Source organism: Branchiostoma lanceolatum, chromosome 17 (assembly GCF_035083965.1).
Source record: "Branchiostoma lanceolatum isolate klBraLanc5 chromosome 17, klBraLanc5.hap2, whole genome shotgun sequence".
NCBI classification, from domain to species: domain Eukaryota; kingdom Metazoa; phylum Chordata; class Leptocardii; order Amphioxiformes; family Branchiostomatidae; genus Branchiostoma; species Branchiostoma lanceolatum.
The window spans coordinates 1899219-1922369 of record NC_089738.1 but is presented as its reverse complement, the minus strand read 5'-3'; the positions used below and the strand labels follow the sequence as shown (position 1 = coordinate 1922369).

At 39.5% G+C, this 23151-nt stretch overlaps 2 protein-coding genes and 2 long non-coding RNA genes across 6 annotated transcripts; all 4 read right to left on the bottom strand.

Moving 5' to 3' along the window:
- Window positions 1–8220: 8220 nt before the first annotated feature.
- LOC136423656 (uncharacterized) lies at window positions 8221–12230 on the bottom strand. Its single transcript, XM_066411914.1, has 4 exons — window positions 12097–12230; window positions 11757–11954; window positions 9483–9599; window positions 8221–8918 (listed from the first exon to the last, which is right to left on the bottom strand). The coding sequence occupies exons 2-4, from the start codon at window positions 11850–11852 to the stop codon at window positions 8409–8411; spliced, it is 723 nt and encodes a 240-aa protein (XP_066268011.1). The 5' UTR covers window positions 11853–11954; window positions 12097–12230; the 3' UTR covers window positions 8221–8408.
- A 2318-nt stretch (window positions 12231–14548) lies between these two features.
- On the bottom strand, window positions 14549–16785 carry LOC136423181 (uncharacterized). The gene is made up of 4 exons (XR_010753720.1): window positions 16671–16785; window positions 16297–16359; window positions 14828–14919; window positions 14549–14685 (listed from the first exon to the last, which is right to left on the bottom strand). It is a non-coding gene; the product is annotated as an uncharacterized lncRNA (long non-coding RNA).
- Window positions 16786–18041: 1256 nt separating this feature from the next.
- Window positions 18042–20141, bottom strand: LOC136423201 (uncharacterized). Its single transcript, XR_010753725.1, has 3 exons — window positions 19884–20141; window positions 19058–19179; window positions 18042–18656 (listed from the first exon to the last, which is right to left on the bottom strand). It is a non-coding gene; the product is annotated as an uncharacterized lncRNA (long non-coding RNA).
- A 482-nt stretch (window positions 20142–20623) lies between these two features.
- On the bottom strand, window positions 20624–22989 carry LOC136423200 (arylamine N-acetyltransferase, liver isozyme-like). Of its 3 annotated transcripts, none has more exons than XM_066411270.1 (2): window positions 22794–22989; window positions 20624–22283 (listed from the first exon to the last, which is right to left on the bottom strand). In XM_066411270.1, exons 1-2 carry the CDS (start codon window positions 22878–22880, stop codon window positions 21417–21419), a joined length of 954 nt encoding a protein of 317 aa, XP_066267367.1. In that variant the 5' UTR covers window positions 22881–22989; the 3' UTR covers window positions 20624–21416. The 3 variants fall into 3 exon arrangements, with proteins under 3 accessions (XP_066267367.1, XP_066267370.1, XP_066267369.1); XM_066411273.1 differs by having other exon boundaries at window positions 22751–22981; XM_066411272.1 differs by having other exon boundaries at window positions 22619–22980.
- Between the last annotated feature and the right edge of the window lie 162 nt (window positions 22990–23151).

Genomic DNA, 23151 nt, shown 5'->3' with positions numbered 1-23151 from the left:
TGGAGACTGCAACATACGAGGCAACACTCAGTCTCATCTTAAATCTGACTTAGAAATAAACTCGACTCCTGAACTGTGTATCTAACACCATTGCTTGAACGAAACACTTGTTTACATTGTGTTCTGTAGCTTTGGTCAAGCACATTATAAGGCTTGGCTTGATGTGCCTGTGTGGTTACCACTTTGTATTTTTAGCGAAGCTTTAGGAGCGAGCTTAATAGTATACTTTACGCCCGATTTGCAAGAATCCCCAGAATTCCATAGGAATTTCTGCAATCCGTCCGCACAAACCCTGGGGACGCCCGCCTGTCACTCTATACATTGTTAGTAGGTCTGGCATCCCGGCACGCAGGTCGATGACAGATGACCTAATTAATGACGTGGTGTCTGATTTCGTACTGGTGGGAGTGTGTCAGTATTCTAGCTTTGAAAAGGGTTTTCAACCAACCGCAGTTGATCTATGATCACAAAAACGTGCTGAACGTCATGCAGGCATATATAGGAAAGGCAAAAGTTTTTTTAACAGAACGATTAAGAACTTGGTTAAGGCTTGGGCAGTCTACACTTTACGTGGAGGGGTGCGGTGTCGGAAAAACAACAGTAGCTCCTGGAAAACATAACCTACAGAGCTAGAATAACAACCAAAACGATCATAGGAGCCCCAGCAAATTGAATTTTTAAACTTATGGCCTAGATTCTCACTCCACCTATCCAAAAATGGGAGAGAAAGACACTACACCGAGAGTGTGCTCCGGTCTTTCGATATCTGCTTGGAACTCATCAAGTTATGGTGCCTGATTTCTAAGTGCATTTTGAACAAATATTATGACAGAACTTAGAGTGCTACGTGGGTACTTCCCTTACAATGAAGTAAGATCAACCAGACACCTTCGCTATGGCGATACTTTTTAATTGCCACACTTATTTATGTTTAATTGAAACTGACGCCTATCTGCTGTGAACCTTTAATGTAACTTACTCGCTACTTCTTTTATGTGTTATCATTGTTCGGGTTTCTGTATTTTCCAGGGAGCAAATGTTTACAGGTGTGCGTCAAGTTTGCCCCAGTGGCGGCTGCTGCCCTGGTGTCATTCATCGTCGTTGGATCCATTATTGCTATATTCTTCTACACAAGCGATCGGGATGGTCTACCGGTACAAACGGTACGCCCTCTTTTTCAATACTTCTGTTTCTCCATATGTGAGACATTCCAGGTAGTCGAGGATACATGTCTAGAACCCATCTAGAATCCGAAATTGTGTTTGATGAAATTTCCTCACAAAAGCTTGTGAAACAAGAGTTCCACGACCTCATATCTCCATGAACAATTCTATTAATGCAAATGGCTTACACATTTGCATAATATATGCTTGGTCATAAACACCTTTATCTAACTTATATGTTGTAATATTGACAGTCCTTTAATTTTCCGAATTAAATGAATTATGGTGTTTTGCATTAATTATGCAAATTAGGAATTTATTTGCATAATTGGTATCAGTTGATAATCCACTTTCCATAAACTACATATGTTACATGTATTTGAGTCTGATAATGGAAAACACTGCAAATATAGATTTTCCTCATTAGCTATGCAAATTAAGTCACAATTAGCATAATTTGCACTTCATTATGTATATCTCTGTCTAAGCTACCTGCATACTAAGTATCATATTGACAGTCCTATAATTTTCCAATTAGATGAGATATGGTGTTTTGCATTAATTATGCAAATTAGGAATTCATTTGCATAATTGGTACCTGTTGATGATCCACTTTCCATAAACTACATATGTTACATGTATTTGAGTCTGATAATGGAAAACACTGCAAATATATATTTTCCTCGTTACCTATGCAAATCAAGTCCCAATTAGCATAATTTGTACTTCATTGTGTATATCTCTATCTAAGCTACCTACATACTAAATATCATGTAAATCTGTTGTTCCTTTGTTCAGTTATTGTCCCTAGAAGATCTTCACAAAAACGCCCTTGCAGTTCCAGAGAAAGCTGCTAGGGAACCCAAACCTACACCACTTCTTTATTATATCACAAGCTATCTGCCACCCAAAAATCAAGACCACAGCACGTCTAGGTCAAAAGATACAAAAATTGAAGTTCTGCTGCAGTACCAAGGTCACATACCAGGGGGCCCAAAATCGACCCTGACCTTCGGCTTCACAACACCCGCCCACATACCAAATATCATTGTAATCCATTAAGAGGTTCTTGAGTTATGCTGACTACAAGAGTCCGGAAACACAAATACAAACACACACACACACACACACACACACACACACACAAACACACACAAACACACCAAAAACAATATCTCCATTTTTCATGGAGATAAATACACTAGAATGTTTAGACTAGTTTCTTTAGACTATAAAATATTTTCTCGTAAAGATTACAAATAGTATTGCGTTTCATGATACCCGTTGTGTTTAAATAGTATAGTCCCTTACATCAAACGCCCAGGACAGAAGTAATGTAAACAATTTTGTCAAAATATTTCTATCGTTAGCCTTGCTCCCTTTAAAATCTCAACTGGTATAGGTGGGATCCATCAATGACAACTGACGACACAATTCCAAATGTAAAGATGACCTACACCCATATTCACGCTATGTCCGGGGCTGTCATTTTTTAAAAGGTGTTTGTAGGTTAGTATCTAATTTGATAGCTCTTAAATCTGTCGTCTGTCATCTTACCAAAGAAGATGTGTACACAATGCTGTGAGGTTCCAACGTGAAAGATATTTAGCCATTACCAACTGATATCTATCTACAGGTAAGCTCCTTTAATGACACATCTCCCAATGGATCTATTGGGAAAGCAGTACCCACAGTGTTATCCCCGCTTGAGGCACCACAAGGTAAATCTTCATTATTCACTCTGCTACAAGGCTATACTAGAGATATATAATAGTATATATAAAAGCTTTCGATGCCATTCATATTCTTCATTTCCTTTAGGTTTTTTCTAGGTCTGTGCCAGTGTTTATGTCGTTCAATTAAAACGTACGCTAAAAGCACTCATGAGTTTTTCACCAAATCAATTCTGCCTGTTTCACAATGGATACCTAAAAATAAGTTAACAATGTCTCTTGTTGCTATGGCAAAAGGTTTTGAACATGCATGTTTTGCTAATTTCATTTCTAGAAAATAATGCAAATTTTCATCATATCCCCGATTTTCTATAATATGAACATAAATGGGATCTGATGTAACTTGAGGGATTAAATGTCTTCTTATTGATGGCGGCCCACATTGCTCACGTATGAAAATGTTATTTACAGTCGAGTTCATCAATAGCTTATTTTACAAGAAAATATCCAACAATTGCATTTGCTACTTGTTGAAGAAAGCGTGTTTCCTTTTTTTAATTATCTTTTCATGACCTTGTCGTTCTTGCAATGTGCAACAAAGGTGTTATCGGGCGTTAATACTGAATCAGGCAATATATCAGAAATAAGGACATAATGATGTTATGATAAGTAACCAAAGATACGACGCAAAAGATGTTGTGAAAATGTAATTTGACCTGCACGGTATCTGCTGAACATTGGATTGTCATACGATCCGTAGCTCAGGAAAGGGAGGTTAAAACTGTTGAATTTGCATAGGATGGATACGAAATTAATTCATTGATGAGGTGTCAAATTTGGAATAGTCTACATTCAACACAAACGATTTAGAAGTTGTCTATTATGGGGCAGAAGTAATTTTTCTATTTGACTCCTGTTTGAATAAAAATGTATGCGAAGGTGAAAGTCTGCTTTTTAACTAGTGTGACTTGGAAATATATAATTGCGAGGCAGAAGTAATGTCAAAATGATACAATTTCTGTTTTTGTCACAAAGGTGATTTTGAATCAGCCCGTTTTGGGATCTGATAGTTTTTTTGTACGTATCTTAAATCCCCTTGATATTCGGCTATAAAAGCATTTATTTATCAATCATCATGTTTGCCATTACTTGTTCTACGTGTTACAATATCAAAAAATTAACAAAAAGTATGGGGATTTCATAGGGTATAAAGATAGGTATGCCTTATTTGCTCCCGAACATTTACTTTCTAGTTCTTGTGATATGTTGGAACGGACAGGGAATTTAATGCGAAACTGTGCATATATTCATCTTTCCACCTATTCCTATCAGAAACCTTCCTTTTAGACTTGCGCGGTTTGAATAATACTCTCTTTATCATTGCCTCCCTTAGCTACCATTGTCTCCGCTCACCTTTTTCCACGCGAGCATGAAATTGATTTCTAGATCATGTAGTTTCAAGGGAAGGAGGAATATTTACTCTTATTGCAATTTTGATCGTTTGTAATAGGAAATTACGAAGGGAAGGCGGTCCTGCGGAAAATCATCATTGACAAGTCTGGATCAGGTCCAGGCATATTCGTCAATTACCGAGGAGGAGTGGCTGTGTCTGCTGACAACGAGATATTTGTGACTGAATTTAAGAATAGACGTATCCATGTCTTTAGAATGAATGGTACTTTCCTCCGCCACTTCACGACTGTAGTACCAGGTAACCAAACGACAGGGCCTTGCAAAAAGGAAACCGTGATGAAACCGCGCGATATTACTATAGCCGTAGACGGTAGCCTGTGGGTATTGGGGCAATCATATTATCGGTCAGGTAGTATGGCCGGTCTTTGTTTCCACGTAGTACAGTACAGTCAGGTCGGCCTGCCAAAGGCTCAGCTTGAAACAGGATGGAGGCTTTTACCTGGGCCTCCACCAAGCGGAAGCGTCGGCTTAACTTTCGACGTGCGCAATAGAAAAATAGTCCTCGCTGCTTGGGGTAAAGTGTTAGTGTTTACCGCAGATAAAGAGGGTTCTTTCTATGAGGGCAAACAATTTGGAGACCGCGCAGCTTATGATTCAGGATATGTCACAGCTGACAACGAGGGAACTATTTATATATCGGACCGATCCAGCCATACTATCTACGTGTACAATACCTATGGAGATAAGCTTTTCAAATTTGGAAACTTGGGAACCGATGAAGGTCAATTAAATGTCCCCCGTGGTATCTGTACGGACAGTTCGGGTCACATCATCGTGGCGAACGAGAACAATGACAGGATAGATATGTTCACACGCCATGGTGGCTTTGTCCGCACTGTGGTTAACATGTCTAAGCCGGTTGGCATTGCTATGGGTCCTGACGAACAGTTGGTAGTGACGGGAGATAGCAGTGTGACCATCGTGCCACGTCTGATGGTACATCCATGATGTATCATACAGGAACGGACATTGTTTTTCCGTCATTGAAAGTTGAAACACATACTAATATCATTGAAAAGTATTATATACTGTGAGTTCACAATTCTATAAAAAAACTTAGATTCATTAACTATCCATTACTAAATGGTACAAATAGAAATGACCAAAATATTCATGTTCATTCAACAGCTCCTGAATGTAACAAAGATCATCTTAACGTTGTTTGATCCAAAATACGAGAAAAAATTTCGTGGGAAATTTGAAGTCTACTAAAGCGGCTAGCCGCTAGAACGTCCTCTCCACCAGAAAAAAAAGTTACTCTATCATATTATATTAGACAAGTCCACAAATACATATATTTAAAAAATCACAACTTTCTGCTGTTCCTTTAATACCGTGTCTGCTGGTTCCTAATCCCAATGATATGATTCAGCTTGAGCTGCAGACAAATCATCTCAGAAGAAGTGCTATGCTTAACGTCTTTCATTTTTGCGGCCATGAAGCTAAAACCAAGACGACTGGTCTGTATTCTTTGGGGGTTGTACAATGTGAAAATGGAAATAGTATTTATGAATGATGTTGTTATTTTTCAGAATGTATCGTTGCGTTCGATTGTATTTCCTTACTAGTATTAACTTCAATGATTATCGTGCTCATATGGGTCTTTCTATACTAGAATGTCCCTTTACAATGAAGTAAAAAAAGTGCCCTTTAGCCTCTGATGCAATGGTAATGTTACAAAGAATTGAAAGAATGGGAACTCAGTTTAAGTGGTGGTGTATTGCAAAAGTATGATCTGGGTTGTAGGGAAATGGAGCCTTCTGATCTGAAGTCATCTGGCTGAATCACAATATAACATAACATAGTTACGGTATGTTCTGTATATTGGTTGTACAACATAGTGTGGAACTTGGACGCAACATTATTGAAAACATTGCACAAGGTCTGTGTAAGACAAGTACTAGCTGTAAACAAAAATGATTTACGGATATGCCTTAAAGATTGATTGAAATCATAAACAGTTAAAAAATGTTTCCATTAGCATCAAGTACTGGTACGTCATGTACTGATTCGTTAGAACAAACAAGCAAACAAGCAAAAACAACAACAGTAACATGGTTTAGGGCATGTGAACTATATGAGTGAAAATACAATATCAGTTGTCCATAGCAGTGTTGCAATCAACATCAAATATATTATAAAAATATTTGAAAATATATCACTCCGTATAAATAATTCAAGTCATAAGTGTTTCCTATATTGACTTTGTTGATGGTTTTTGTGTGAACAGTAGAAAAAACGAAATAGTGACGTGTTTTAGCAAGGGTTGTTGTATGCCGTCGCCCATACACCCTAATTATGTCACATTTTAAAACTTGAAAGGTATTGGGGTATTCTCTTCTGTCATCACCAGTGTAATGTTTTCAGGAAAATAAACAAGAAAACAAAAACAATTGTATTATTTTCCGTTGTGTAGTTTTCTTACTTATCAAACTATTGCCCAAAGCAAAGTATATGCCCTTTGTGTGAGGATTTTACACGTTTCAAAACATGATAATCGTAAGGATTTAATGTTGTAAAATGAGGACATTCAAGTGTATATGTCATTTTGGCAAAACCCTCAGGCCTTCAATCCATTTGATTTATTCCACAAGAAATCAATGGTCTTTTTGGATATCAACATTTTTCTGTGTGAAAGACCATAGCAATCTATTGATCATCTAAAACTTCCCGCTTGCCTAGACGTTGACTTGTAATTTTGTCTTATGGTTTGTAAGGTTTAAGAAAACCCCCGTGCAGTGCGTAGGAGGATTTGGGGGTATACGTAATGCTGGGAAAGCGTTTAAGCATTGAGGCCTGACTTTGATATAAACTGCAAAAGTGGCCGAGGCAAGAACATCTTCTGTGCAATAAGTTAAAATCACCGTCGTGGTCATATTCATGTCATGAATACACTACCTTGTCTTCAATATATACTAGACTTCATACGGCTAAACACAGGTATAATATATATCTTGTTTGATACCATGCCTTTGTTCAGCCCCCTCATCCCCAAAATATACATGTACGGCAGTAATAGGCAGGCGCTATTTGGCGATCGCATTTGCAACATACGCTCGCAGGGGAAACGCAGGTTGTAGATTTTAGAGAATTTCAGTAGAATAGAATTATTTCTTGCTCAGTATAACCAAAATACAACAGATTTGAATCATACTTTCCCAATAAAAGTATCAGTAAAAGAACTAACCTTTTAAATGTTTTTTGTTATTGAACATTCCATCTTTTGAAAGTGATATTCTCCCGTCTGATAATCAAGTCATAAGTTGACTGTTGCACATACACAATGAAGCCAAAATGAATAAGGGCTGAGATGTGACTGAAGGCTGAGAAGAGACAATACTTCGGCAGGCTGGCAAAAAAGGTGAACGTTGGAATATGACCATAAGTCAGTATCCCTAAAAGGTATATGCCTGAAAGTGCAGCATTCAATGCGTAAATGGAGGTGGTTATGATATTAGTTTTTATTCTACAGAGGTACTGTATAACTAATTGAGTATGTACAAATCTGTCACTGTGATATTATTCCATTGTTTTACTGGGCTGGGAAAATACCAAACAGACTGACATTACTCCCCATTTGAAGGGCTCACGGCGTCTAAAACGATAATGTTGATATTTTGATCTTCAAACTGTTTACATGTCAATGCCATTAATCTCATTGCCTTATCAACCGTAGTACTGTAAGATAGTACCTAATGTTGATACATGTTCAAACGTAAAACTGATATCTAACCGTAGTTTAACAGAAAATCATGTTGCAAGAATGCACTCGGCGCTGGGGGTAATCAATAACTGATAACGGTTATCACGTCCAATGGTACAATCGGTGTGTGAGTAGCGAACAGGCAGCGCGAGCATCGCGACAACAGGCAGCGCGAGCATCGCGACAACAGGCAGCGCGACTGTGTTTTTTGTCCTAAATATTATTTCATTTATTTATTTTATTTATTGCTTCGTAAATGCAATGTATCTGGCTCGTCATTAAGAAAAGAGAACAAACTAATCATTCATTTGTGATTTCAAGTCAGGAACCTCATCAAAGAAGGACGTCTTTGTCATATGTCCATCACTTTCTGTCTAAATTGACACACAAAGTGTATCACTTCAAAGATCCAATATCTGATTCTGAGAACGTGTCTTCCTCCCTAGTGTCAGCATCATTAGACAGAGAACCAATGATATCCTGCAACACTTTGTCCGTTCTACATGATGGCAGAGAATGGTGAATAGCAGCCAAATAATCCAGCCTCCTCTCTGCCATGCCTACCTCTATGTTAAAATTACACGTTTTGGCAAGCTCCTGTGCCACCGAAGCCTTCTCTTGTGCCAAAACGTAACTTCTCTGACGAAAGTACAGGTCAGACTCTGTCAGGAGAAAACGGCATCGGCTGCGTTTTGGCATTCCCCCCCAGAATTCTGTTCGCACAATGTCAATGCTCCTACGGGCGGCTTCAACATGGTGTAGGCTGACGTTTCGAGCCCTTCCTTGTGGGGAAGCACAGTCCAATAAGACAGCTGCGAGTTTGATGTGTGCTCTTCTCTGGTGTGCCGGACATGACGACACGTCTTGCCTCCAGTGGCTAATAGCTAATTCCAGATTTTCTCGAACCTGGGGTAAACAAAATTAGAACGTGAAGAATGTTGATATACATATATGCAAGTTAAGGCGCACCTACATCCCCCCCCCCGCATACCCTGCATGACATTAGAAAATATATGAGTGACACCAGTAAGGTACTGAATATTTCAGCTGACCGTATTGTAATTATGCCATTATCATATGATACAGAAAGTAACCTTGAAGAGCAAGTATCATTTTATAAAGTTTAAGAAGTTACTGCAAATTAGATGTTGTGCAAATGGACTTAACTTAACTCCAACACACGAATTGTGACTCAGCAAAGTTTCAGCGGGTTATACCCTATTATATTATTTGGCTGTAATGTTGCTTTAGGCTTCTTATGTGATGGCTGCTTCATTGTTCTTCTTATGTATCTATCTGTGAATCTCTGAATAAACCATTTATATACAGTATTGGAGTTAATTCAATTTTTGTTTTCAAAATGTCCAAAATGAATACCAAACGAAAATACCACTGAACCGTCGTGCTATATTCACAGTGCGTTTGTAGATGATCTAAGCAGGAAAGTCGGACTCTAAACAATCCCTTTACCTCATCAAACAAGCTGCTCGGAGGAGAGCTGTGATTGGCTATGATGGCAGCATACAATGATGCTTTGTTATAGTAGGTTTCACCGGTGTCCTCTCCGATCTCGAAGTTCGACAAAACCTGACAAAAATGATAAAAACATGTTTGACACTTTTTTTTTCATTTTGTTGATCAATATGCCCAAATTCATACTAAATGATAGTTATCTCCATGAAAAAAGACTTTTTCATGGGGATATTGTTTTGCATGGTGTTTGTGTGTGTTATCCTGTGTGTATGTTTGTGTCACCGGACGCTTAAAATCAGCATAACTGAAGAACGTGTGGATGGATTGTAATGATATTTGGTATGTGGGTAGGTGCTGGGAGTAGAAAGGTCAAGGTCAATTTTGGGCCCCCTGGTATGTGTCACTGGAACTACAATGGCGTATTTGTAAAAATCTTCCAAGGAGAATAACTGAAGAAAGGAACGACAGATTTTCATGTTATTTGCTACACAGGTGGGTTGGACAGAGATGTACAAACTGAAGTGCTAATTATGCAAATTTGGACTGAATTTGTATAAGTAATGAGGAACATCTACTCCATTGTGGGTATGTGCTTTGAGGTCGCACCTGTCGAATGTCATGGTCTCTTATCTAGGACACGTATTCCCTAAGTCCAAACAGCTGGTGGTTCTTCTTCCCAAAACCAAGTAGATGTGGGATAGTAGCTCTACTAATGGTATTGCAGAAAGTTATATGTACATTATGTTTCATAGTACGGATGTTATATTCGAGATGTAGGTTCCTTTAGAACAGGTTAATACACCTGACAATAAACTACGCTAATGAGGACCTCATTTGCATAATGTATGCAGAAACTTGTATATCCCTTACCGTAACAGCTGCAGATGTCATATATGAGATGCAGGTACCTTTAGGAAAGTTAAACACACTTGTCCATGAATTATGCTGATGAGGACCTCATTTGCATAATTTATACATAAATGTGTATTTCTCTTACCGTAAAGGCTACGGATGTCATATTTGAGATGCAGGTACCATAAGGAAAGGTCAGAAAACCCGGCCATGAATTATGCTAATGAGGGCATCATTTGCATAATCTATGCATATTCCTTGCCGTAAAGGCTACGGATGTCATATTTCAGATGTAGGTAATTTTAGGAAAGGTGAACACACCTGGCCATAGTTATGCTAATGAGGGCCTCATTTTAGTATAATTCATGCAAAAACTTGTATTTTCCTTACCGTAAAAGCTACGGATGTCATATTTCAGATGTAGGTACCTTTAGGGATAAAAACAAATTCCATGGAGATTTTGGGTCTTCGGACTCTTGTTATACTTGTTTTCTGTCTAGAGCTCTTAGTTTCAATGCTTAAGACTAACTTCAATGCATGAAATACTGTAGAAAAACAAGCATTTGTGCTAGCCGACGGACAGCAAATCAGAGACTCCCGCGTCTAGTTTTAGGGGAACACTCGGTACGTTGCCTCTGAAGCGCAGCAATAGGATGTTTTAAAAACTGACGGATATTAACGCAGCTAGAACAAGAGTCTGAAGACCCCAAATCTCCATAGATCCTCTGTGGTATGACCACAACCTGTTGGGTCCCTAGAAAATTTATGACCCACTTTCGAAACTGACAGCTGACACCTGTCACAGCATGTCTATAATGGAAATATAGATAATCCTCATTACATATGCAAATTCGGTCCCAATTTTGCATAATTTGCAATTTACTGTGTACATCTGTGTCTAAGCTACCTGCATAGTAAATAACATGAAAATCTGTTGCTCCTTTCTTCTGTTATTCTCCTTAAAGATTTTTTACAAATATAACATTGCAGTTCCAGTGTCACATACCAGGGGGCCCAAAATCGATCTTGACCTTTTTCGTACCAACACCAACCCATATACTAATTATCATTACAATCCATAAAGAGGTTCTTTAGTTATGCTGACTTTAAGCATCCGGACGCACACACATACACACACGCAAACACACACGCAAACATACACGCAAACACACTCAAAACAATATCACCATGAAAAGGTCTTTTTTCATGGAGATGATAACGGACAGCAAGTAGGTGAATAGGAAAGAATGTCTTGCAGCCGCATTTGACTGTCAAAAAACAACAACCCAAGTGGGCATTTTGTTGTAAAAAGACGTAAATGACAATAACTAGCGTTTGGCTACAGTAAAGATTTATTTGTAGGGCTAAATCTGGAACAAGGAGGAAGCCATCCCAGTTTTACTTCCATTTTCAACGTACCTGTTTGGCAAGATCCATGTATTTTTCTGCCAGGCCGTACTTTTTGTCTTTCTGATAGACGTCAGACAACAAATAGTAGGCCCTTCCCACCAGCATTTCTGTGTTCTCTGTCCGGTCTTTTTTCAATGTCTGCAGAGCGTGTTTCGTGATGGAGACAGCCCCGGCCAAGTTGTACTTATAGTACTCTGCCAAAGCTTGCTGTAGTACAAGGACAAAATGAAATAACATTAGGTGAAATATGTTGCAGAGATTACAGGTTCGCGCAAAGTGGCGAAGGATAGCAGTGGTTTTATCTTAATGAATGGTATTGACGAAAGTCAACAAGAAAAGTTGAACTCACCTCCAGCAGAACGACAATCTTTAGATCAGTATCTCTGGTTCACAAGTGCTGCACCAGCTGCCCGGCGAAAACATCGAACTCCTGCCACCTTCCTGTAACACAGCGTACTCCATATAGCTTCCAGTAGAAAATCGTACTGTATTACGGCACGTACTAATGTTAACTTGCACTATTTGCCTACTAATTACAATGGAACTAATCAGGAAAATCATCACGTTGCATAAAAGGACGTTTCATTGCAGTACCAATAGCCTCGGGGTAGTCGCAACCTTGGTGAAACACCTCATCAAACACACACAGACACATATAACGTTGGTTAACATAAATTCGCGGGGTAATCAAATTCGACATTTTTAGAAACGGTGTATTTTAGGGATATGTGCTAGATGAAAAATCAGTTATAACGCCAGCAATGCAAACCGGATAGACTAACGTATTCTGAACACTGGCTGAAAAGCTTCGATAACCATGCATTAGAAGTTGGCGACGTCAAAAACTCCCCGTCCCTAACTGACAGAGTCTGTGGGCTTCGTGGGAGAATCACACTACACGGTTGTTCGCTTTTTTATAAGACAAATGTCACATCCGCTTCCTGCTAAACACAATTATTTACAAGACAACTTATTACAATCTCTTTTGCTAACCTGCAACTGGATTCTAAGTGTGATCAATCATCAAAACTCCTTTGTTGCTACAACCTACGGCACGTGAATTTTCCCGCCGCCATATTATTACCCAGAATCCTGTTGTCAAGCAGACGACAAAGGTTTGTGAGGAACACTTTCTTGTCTAAATGTTGCGTGTGATAGTGGACTGAGGACGATATTTTCCTCAAAGTTTGCTCCTAACACAACAAGGAACACATGGACACAGTAGTACTACCATTGCTACGGTATCCAGCTAACTTCCCATGAATAATGTACACGTTGCCATGACGGTGGATGTCGACTTTGAGTGACGTTCTACCGACTCAACAAACGGGATGTTACCGAAGGCCTGATGTGTGTGGTACGGCCGTTTTGTCGTGTATTATTTTTATTGGTCACGTTAATATGACCTTGGTACTCTCTTCAAGTCAAGATGGGCACAACAGCTGCTATATAAAAGCTAATTAGTGGCATATATTAATGACGAATCTTCTCTCCCGGAATAATATGTTCGCACCTGTCCAAGAGCACTGTCATTCTGCGTGCGGTTTCATTTTTAGATTTGTATTGAAACCTGGCTTTTGAATATGAAAGACCCCAAATCTCCATAGATCCTCTGTGGTATGACCACAACCTGTTGGGTCCCTAGAAAATTTATGACCCACTTTCGAAACTGACAGCTGACACCTGTCACAGCATGTCTATAATGGAAATATAGATAATCCTCATTACATATGCAAATTCGGTCCCAATTTTGCATAATTTGCAATTTACTGTGTACATCTGTGTCTAAGCTACCTGCATAGTAAATAACATGAAAATCTGTTGCTCCTTTCTTCTGTTATTCTCCTTAAAGATTTTTTACAAATATAACATTGCAGTTCCAGTGTCACATACCAGGGGGCCCAAAATCGATCTTGACCTTTTTCGTACCAACACCAACCCATATACTAATTATCATTACAATCCATAAAGAGGTTCTTTAGTTATGCTGACTTTAAGCATCCGGACGCACACACATACACACACGCAAACACACACGCAAACACACACGCAAACACACTCAAAACAATATCACCATGAAAAGGTCTTTTTTCATGGAGATGATAACGGACAGCAAGTAGGTGAATAGGAAAGAATGTCTTGCAGCCGCATTTGACTGTCAAAAAACAACAACCCAAGTGGGCATTTTGTTGTAAAAAGACGTAAATGACAATAACTAGCGTTTGGCTACAGTAAAGATTTATTTGTAGGGCTAAATCTGGAACAAGGAGGAAGCCATCCCAGTTTTACTTCCATTTTCAACGTACCTGTTTGGCAAGATCCATGTATTTTTCTGCCAGGCCGTACTTTTTGTCTTTCTGATAGACGTCAGACAACAAATAGTAGGCCCTTCCCACCAGCATTTCTGTGTTCTCTGTCCGGTCTTTTTTCAATGTCTGCAGAGCGTGTTTCGTGATGGAGACAGCCCCGGCCAAGTTGTACTTATAGTACTCTACCAAAGCTTGCTGTAGTACAAGGACAAAATGAAATAACATTAGGTGAAATATGTTGCAGAGATTACAGGTTCGCGCAAAGTGGCGAAGGATAGCAGTGGTTTTATCTTAATGAATGGTATTGACGAAAGTCAACAAGAAAAGTTGAACTCACCTCCAGCAGAACGACAATCTTTAGATCAGTATCTCTGGTTCACAAGTGCTGCACCAGCTGCCCGGCGAAAACATCGAACTCCTGCCACCTTCCTGTAACACAGCGTACTCCATATAGCTTCCAGTAGAAAATCGTCAGACAACAAATAGTAGGCGTCAGACAACAAATAGTAGGCCCTTCCCACCAGCATTTCTGTGTTCTCTGTCCGGTCTTTTTTCAATGTCTGCAGAGCGTGTTTCGTGATGGAGACAGCCCCGGCCAAGTTGTACTTATAGTACTCTGCCAAAGCTTGCTGTAGTACAAGGACAAAATGAAATAACATTAGGTGAAATATGTTGCAGAGATTACAGGTTCGCGCAAAGTGGCGAAGGATAGCAGTGGTTTTATCTTAATGAATGGTATTGACGAAAGTCAACAAGAAAAGTTGAACTCACCTCCAGCAGAACGACAATCTTTAGATCAGTATCTCTGGTTCACAAGTGCTGCACCAGCTGCCCGGCGAAAACATCGAACTCCTGCCACCTTCCTGTAACACAGCGTACTCCATATAGCTTCCAGTAGAAAATCGTACTGTATTACGGCACGTACTAATGTTAACTTGCACTATTTGCCTACTAATTACAATGGAACTAATCAGGAAAATTATCACGTTGCATAAAAGGACGTTTCATTGCAGTACCAATAGCCTCGGGGTAGTCGCAACCTTGGTGAAACACCTCATCAAACACACACAGACACATATAACGTTGGTTAACATAAATTCGCGGGGTAATCAAATTCGACATTTTTAGAAACGGTGTATTTTAGGGATATGTGCTAGATGAAAAATCAGTTATAACGCCAGCAATGCAAACCGGATAGACTAACGTATTCTGAACACTGGCTGAAAAGCTTCGATAACCATGCATTAGAAGTTGGCGACGTCAAAAACTCCCCGTCCCTAACTGACAGAGTCTGTGGGCTTCGTGGGAGAATCACACTACACGGTTGTTCGCTTTTTTATAAGACAAATGTCACATCCGCTTCCTGCTAAACACAATTATTTACAAGACAACTTATTACAATCTCTTTTGCTAACCTGCAACTGGATTCTAAGTGTGATCAATCATCAAAACTCCTTTGTTGCTACAACCTACGGCACGTGAATTTTCCCGCCGCCATATTATTACCCAGAATCCTGTTGTCAAGCAGACGACAAAGGTTTGTGAGGAACACTTTCTTGTCTAAATGTTGCGTGTGATAGTGGACTGAGGACGATATTTTCCTCAAAGTTTGCTCCTAACACAACAAGGAACACATGGACACAGTAGTACTACCATTGCTACGGTATCCAGCTAACTTCCCATGAATAATGTACACGTTGCCATGACGGTGGATGTCGACTTTGAGTGACGTTCTACCGACTCAACAAACGGGATGTTACCGAAGGCCTGATGTGTGTGGTACGGCCGTTTTGTCGTGTATTATTTTTATTGGTCACGTTAATATGACCTTGGTACTCTCTTCAAGTCAAGATGGGCACAACAGCTGCTATATAAAAGCTAATTAGTGGCATATATTAATGACGAATCTTCTCTCCCGGAATAATATGTTCGCACCTGTCCAAGAGCACTGTCATTCTGCGTGCGGCGGAGGGTAGTTTCAAGTTGAAATATTATGGTGTCAGCACGACTAGAGAGAAATCTAACATATATAGCATCAGTGCAAAGGTAATACATGATACTGATAGAATAACAGAAAAAAGGATGGTTTATTGTTCTGCCAGATTTATTTCAATCAATTGCAACCATTATCGGAAAAATGGCGATTTTATGTTAACCAACGTTATCTATAACACGCAACACACACCTGCACACATACGAAAGAATACAAAAATGAATTCAATTCTTTAAACTGCACATACCCTCTTCTCCCAACAACTCCAAACGACCCATGATCTTGTCATATACCACTGATCTGCAGGTCCCTGTAAATAATATTTTCAAAAATGATCATTCACACAAGAACATATGTCTAACATATCCACACACATTTACGAGATGCACAATATATTTCTTTCATAATGAAAAATATGGTGTTTGATTTTTAAGCACAGAGTTGTCTTATAAAATTGTGTTGTAATCAAATGGGGAAAGGATGTTACATTAAAACCATCATTGCATTAAATGGGCATATCGTTAAGTCTGGGCCTATGATACGGAGTTTGTGCTCAATAAAAGAGATGCAATGCAAACAAGCGTTATCGATTGGCCAAAAATTACAGCAATGACATCTTACCACTTCTTCTTGACCGCGACAAACTTGGCAAGACGGGCATGCCAGTGTGCTTTTCCATTTCCACTGACGGCTGGGACTTCAGCAGTGACTTGTTCTTACTAGGTAGCAGTATTTTAGTACTCGCATCTATAGTACTCGCAGTATTTTAGTACTCGCAGCTATCTGTCGTCTTCTACGAACATTTCTTGTTTCCACACAAATATCTGCTTGATCCACAATTTGTATCGTCCTGTAATCGAGCTCGTGCGGATTTTTTAGATTTGTATTGAAACCTGGCTTTTGAATATGGGCCACTCTAAGGCAAAGGCACATCTCAAAGGTGGTTGAAGGTCCGAAAAACTGAAGCCAGAAGCCACAAACGCTTCTGGGTAACGTTCGCTCCTGTGGGTCTGGTATGAGAGGCCAGTACTGACAGCTGGGTGAATGTTTACTTTGAGTCTCGGTAGAGACATTTGTTATGGTGTCTATGGCGATCAGGTAGTTCCTTGACTGCGAATAGAAAAATAAATATTAGGGTGATTGTTGGACTGATGAGATATGTAATAATCTTAGCTGCATGTACAGTCCTACTGTCTGTATGCATGGTGATTTTACATCCTGTAAAGCATCATTGATTTATCACAATTGCAGTTTGCGTTGTCAGCTCTTTTGTGTTGTTATTTGCAATTAATGACATCCTGCAATGATTTAATTGTGGTGACTGATTAGAAAATAATCAAGGTACATTGAATTAAATAAATATACTAGTTGACTGAGAGATTGAAATGTTCACAGAAGTTTTTCCTATAAATTGTCATGACACTGTTGATTGCACTTTGTGATAAAAACACTTCATGTAATATCTTAAGCTATGGTATTCATGCTATGATGTTAAAGCCAATAGCATAGGCGGCCCAGTTTATTCATCTACGAGTACTCCACATCCGTAGCACTGAATTCAAGATCGCGACTCACTTGATCGTTGAGGTCCGTTCCCACAATTGCTTTCGACAGGCTGTGGCTGAAGGACAAGGCCATGAGTTCCTTACTGTTGACGTCACACTTTACTCCGAGGAGAACGCGACAGTCCGTGTCGGTGTCAGGTTCGTGGGTTCTCTTTCGGGCAGAACAGACAGATCCTTCAGGTTTTTGAACGACACACAGGACATGTAACAATCGTTCCTCCGCTGAAAAGAAAAAAAAAGTGTCTCAGTGGTACTTTATCAACAGAGAAACAGCACCATTTTAGTCATATGTAAGATTTTGATGATTGTTTTTCATTTGTATTCGCATTAAAAAAGACGGTACCTTAATAAACCGAACGACATGTCTAATTCTTAGTCAGCAAACAGCTGAACATAGGCCAAATGATAATTTAAGAAGAGAAGATCGAAAATTTTGAATAAGGCATCATTACCTTTGATAACGGTTGACTATATTTGCCTTCAATTTTAGTCTGATTTTTGGTCGGCGTCAATGTAAGATACTCAAGGCTTGTATTAAACTGAGTACGCTCCATATACTGTCGTTGTATTTTGATTTTGTAGGGTACTAAGATAATATGATTATAAAAACACATACCTTCAATGTGTCTATCAAAGAATTTATCCGCCAATGACATGCCACTGCTCCAAGAGTCACGTGTAGCCTTCTCGTTCTTTGATACATCACAAGACGGTCGGCGTTCCACACTTACCCGGTTGCGATCAATGTCTGTTGTATATCTGCTAATGTTTTGGGGAACGACAAGTTCAACTCCTTGAGAAGGCGTTTCTTTTTTAACACGTTGCCGACAGTTATCGCCACTCATTGTGTCTTCGTTGTTTTTGTTGCAACAAGATGGGAAGTTGGCGAAAATAACATTGTGGTGCGTTTGATCACCTTGTGGATCCGGACAAAGATAGGTTTTTGTCAATTTCTCGTCAGTGCCTTGCTCGGGTATTGACATGTCATACGTTTGGTCGTGAGTTCTACATGATTGAAGCTTTTGGGACTGCAAACTGTCGCCTGAAAAGGTTGAAAGTACTAGAATGAAAAAAGGTATCAAGTTTACTCACTACCTTGCAAATGTCACAAAACCTGTGATATGTAACAAAAATTAATATACATGTTGGACGAACTAAATTGACAAAGATAACCTCGATTCAAACAATGATTGAATGAATAAACAAACAATATACACTAAGATGCTAAACCATGCATTGAATTGCCATGTGATCCGCTCGATGTAATCCAGACAAGTAACATGATACATGATTGACGCATAGATTGATGACACACCACTGAATGGACCACTAGAAAAAGCAATTTCAAGTAGATATATGAACATATTGCCGAGTTTTTAACAGAAAAGCAATAAAGATGTTATTATTACATGTTGTAAAGTATCCTTTACCTATTCCACTCACCTTTTTGCCAGAGACCGTTGGTATAGATATGACCTAGCCGTGACAACGCGAGAACTACTATCACAATCAGCACCATCATGGCGACTGTACACAAACACATGTCAATCATGACGGCTATTCACCTGTATTGAGTAACAAAGCAATGTAAGAAGAAAATGTATGCAAAATATTCTACCCAAGAGGAAACCTAATTAAAATATTCCACGTGAGACTTTATCTTTGTATTGTGCATATGTAAGAATTATATGCAACTAGCACATGGTAGACAGGAGTTTGTTTTCTGACATTCATGCGAAGACTTTTTTCCCATGGCAACTCATACACAGAGAAATCGTGGTGTATGTCATATCACAACACAGAGAGGATCGAAATATCCAGTGTGGACTGGCCTTAACCCGATATAAATGACGGACAGACAATGGCGTGTGGTTAATGCGGGGGCTATACGGGAAAAACAGAATCTGTTCAAGAGAGTAAAACAAATTTTACAAGGAAGTAAAGAAACTTGACCTGCTTATTTACTTTTTCATTTACTATCTTATTCTAAAATATGTAGTAAAACTGTGAGATATGTTTATGAAGGTGGGGCATTCAGGTAATAAGATACGCCCCAAAAAAGTTACTCGAGAAGATGGATAAGATTTGACGTCAGACGTCAAACTCGAAGATTTTATCCAGTTGCTTGGGTATAACTACAGACGATCCGGACCCTGACACGATACACCACATAAAGCCAAGAGTTAAGTGCGAAACTAAAACCAACATCTTGTGCTCAATGAATACACACATTTACAACAACATTTCAACACTTGAAATTAAATCATACCTTACTGGGATTCAAGATTCAATACTCAGAAGTATCTATCTTTTTCATTAGACTGGACGATAAAGCTGAACTCGATCTGCTAGTCTGTTTGTCAGGAAACTGTAAACTGCCCGTGACGAACGTTCGAAACCAGAAAGCGGAAGTCAAGTGACGTCATGGTTGAACTTTGTCCAGCTGACCCCTCACCTCACTCATATTTGCAAAAAGTGTAAACCAGTGTAAATATAGACCTTTTTACAGACCATTTCCATGTTGAGACACGCATGGTGAGCTATGGTTATCCCAGGGGCAAATGATGTGATGTGACCATTATGTTGTGACAACCAATTATGTTGTTTAGTTACTTTTGTCCATTAAGTTTGTTTTGATTATATGATTATATTACTCCTATGTTACTGTTATGACCTCTGATCCTCTCAACATTATTTGTTTGCTTTTGTTTGATGATTTCAGTGCTATTGTTTGCCATATCGAGTTTGTTCTGTATTATTCCTATGTTTATTATTATTTTATGTTATGACCTTTATTATCTGTAATTTCAAGGGCTCACTTGGAAATCAGTTATTGAATTAACTGAAGGAACTACTCTAAAGATAAATAAATGAATGAGTAAATACATAAATAAGGTAATGCCATCGTAAAGATGCCGTTTGTCCCCGGCACTTAACTCATACTGCCCCGCGTCTTTCTATCTATATCCTGCTTGTAAATGGCCCATCAAAAATGCCACGCAAGTACTCAAATGAAGTCTAACAGCGGCTGTTTTCTTATCGAATTCATATTACATATAATGAAACAAACAAATCCCTCTACTACTATGAAAAACTTATAAAATTAGAATAGTTGCTGCCAAGTTTTAAGTCATTGACATCTGCGTTGTGACAGCTGTTATTTCATTGCGCGATGATAATGAAAAGAAGAGACATACGGCTTTGTCTTCATTTTAAAACTCTCTTTAAAGTCACCTTCACGAATTTCTTGTGAGTTCGGAAAATGCTGAGATGTAGTTATGCCACCATTTCATATTATCATGCATATAAACTGCAGTTATTTGAAATCGATCGCACTATTCACTTTAAGATCATATTAGAGCTATAAAACCACTAAGTAAAATGAGGCTAAAGCTAAAAGAACAATCCTTAATTATCAACAGTACTGGATCCCGGAGTTTCTTTAGAACCATATGCTATAGATAAAGAGTTTGAGATGGAAAACAATGCCTTCTTTGACATGACCGTAATCATTACTGCGCATTATCTGTATGTAAATAAACTTAATACTCTGTCACACAGCGAAGAGTAAATATCATGAATAAAGTAATTTCGCTTTTCCTATTTTTGTCTTACATGACCACAGAAATACAGTAGAAGAATACTGTCAAATGTGTCGGGGAATTTATTCTATAGCACTGGCTAATATTTATTTGCACTTAACGGTATACATGTGTATTGAAAAAAAGGCAAAAGTCCAAGCTCCTAATATCATTCTGAATGTACGACCTTTGACACTATAATTACCTTTTCTAAATTGGCCCTATATAACTTCCTGCCACTGTGCTAAAGCTTTTAAAACTATAGCTTGGTCGATCTTGGGCGCCAGATCCTCGATGATCGCCATCATTTCTGACATGGACTGAATCTTGGTTTCCTTGAGTGTATGGTCCTCTTGTTCCACCAACAGGGACCAGTCCTTGATCGCCCACAGCCTGTCCTCCTGAAACGTGATGACGCGCAGGCTTTGCAGAAACGGCGACGTTCCCGGAACAGTGCAGACCGTATTCATGGGTTCCCGGAAAAACTCCACTTCCCTTGGCAGGAGCGTAAAGTCGTAGTAGCGGCGCCAGTCCCAGGGTTGTTGTCCAGGACCCAAGGGACGTGTTTCCCCTCGACGATGTTGTCTTTCGATCAGCTCCCCCTTTCTCACGAACTTGTACTCTATAAATGAGTGTTCGTACGCCGGAGACTCTTCCGGGAAATTCAGAGGTATCGCCTGGAATGTTGGATAACCGCAGCCGGCTTCCACTAGATAGACGTCATCTTCTTCTGTCACGTTTCGCGCCCCGACAACGACGTGGTTTTTCGGATATGAAACATCCGATGACATTAAGAAGACATCATATCCTAACGCTTGTAGCAAGAAGTAGACGAAAAAGTTCTGTGTCATGCATAGTCCGCCTTTTCCCGACAACACGTCTTGTTTGACTTGCTCTGCTGAAGGGGCGGCCCTGTCATTTTCTTCCGTAGAAAGGAGCGTTAGGTTTTGAAAGGGTGCGAAGTTGTGATAGGAGCGGATGATGTCATTCAGAAGACCAAGCTTGTCATCCAGGAGTCTCTTCTCTACCCCGTTGATCCCAAGATCTTCCGCCAAGAATACCAGTGCCTCCTCCCGGGTAAGCATGGTCTGAAAGCACGCAACAAGTCCAACGTTATAAAGTTTCGCTTTAGTTTAAAAGACAATTGTGGATGTTACAGTCCAACTTGCGTTTGGGACCACAGGCTTTCCACAGTAGCGCCAATATCCTAGCAGTGTAGAGTTGAAAAGTCATCACTATATGTACTACTGGATATTTATGGAAGGTAGCAGAAATGCCTACGAGTTTAATAGCGGGCAGTTCACGGGTATCGGTTGTACAAAGATTCTGAATACTCAGCCACAGTGGCCTACTCAGATTTACCAAGACCTGATGGTCACTGACACGGCAGCTTGGTTAGATATTGGAACATGATATACGTTACCTGTCACTCTGTGTGGCAGTTGTTTAGATGCGATGACAGTAGAATTCAACCAAAGAATAAGTAGCGCTAGCAGCATGCTACTTTATGTATGATCTTTTCAACAATGTTGAGGAAGCGGGCCCTTAAACCGACCTCAGGGACTTGTTTGCCCTTTTTGAACTTTCACCGACCTCACCCTATTGTCACACCTGGGGACAATATGTGTTTCACGTCCCTGAAAAAAAAATCCACTCGCGGTCTTGCCATATAAGGTCTTGTTCATGGTGTGCGACACAGTGTTGGTGTGTGCGACACATTCAATGGTACTTGGTTCAACACTGTGTCGCACACCATTGATGGAAGGTTAGGGCCAAGACCACGTGATGGCGTTTCGTGACGCGAAGGCGACAAAACGCAAAGAATATCAAGGACATTTAAAGACACTATGATAAGGAGAAACCCATTATCAGGATTGATTCAGTATTTACCAATGAGGTTGGTATTAACAAGGAGGTTGAATGCAGTATATGAATTTAATCTCCTTGGTATTACTA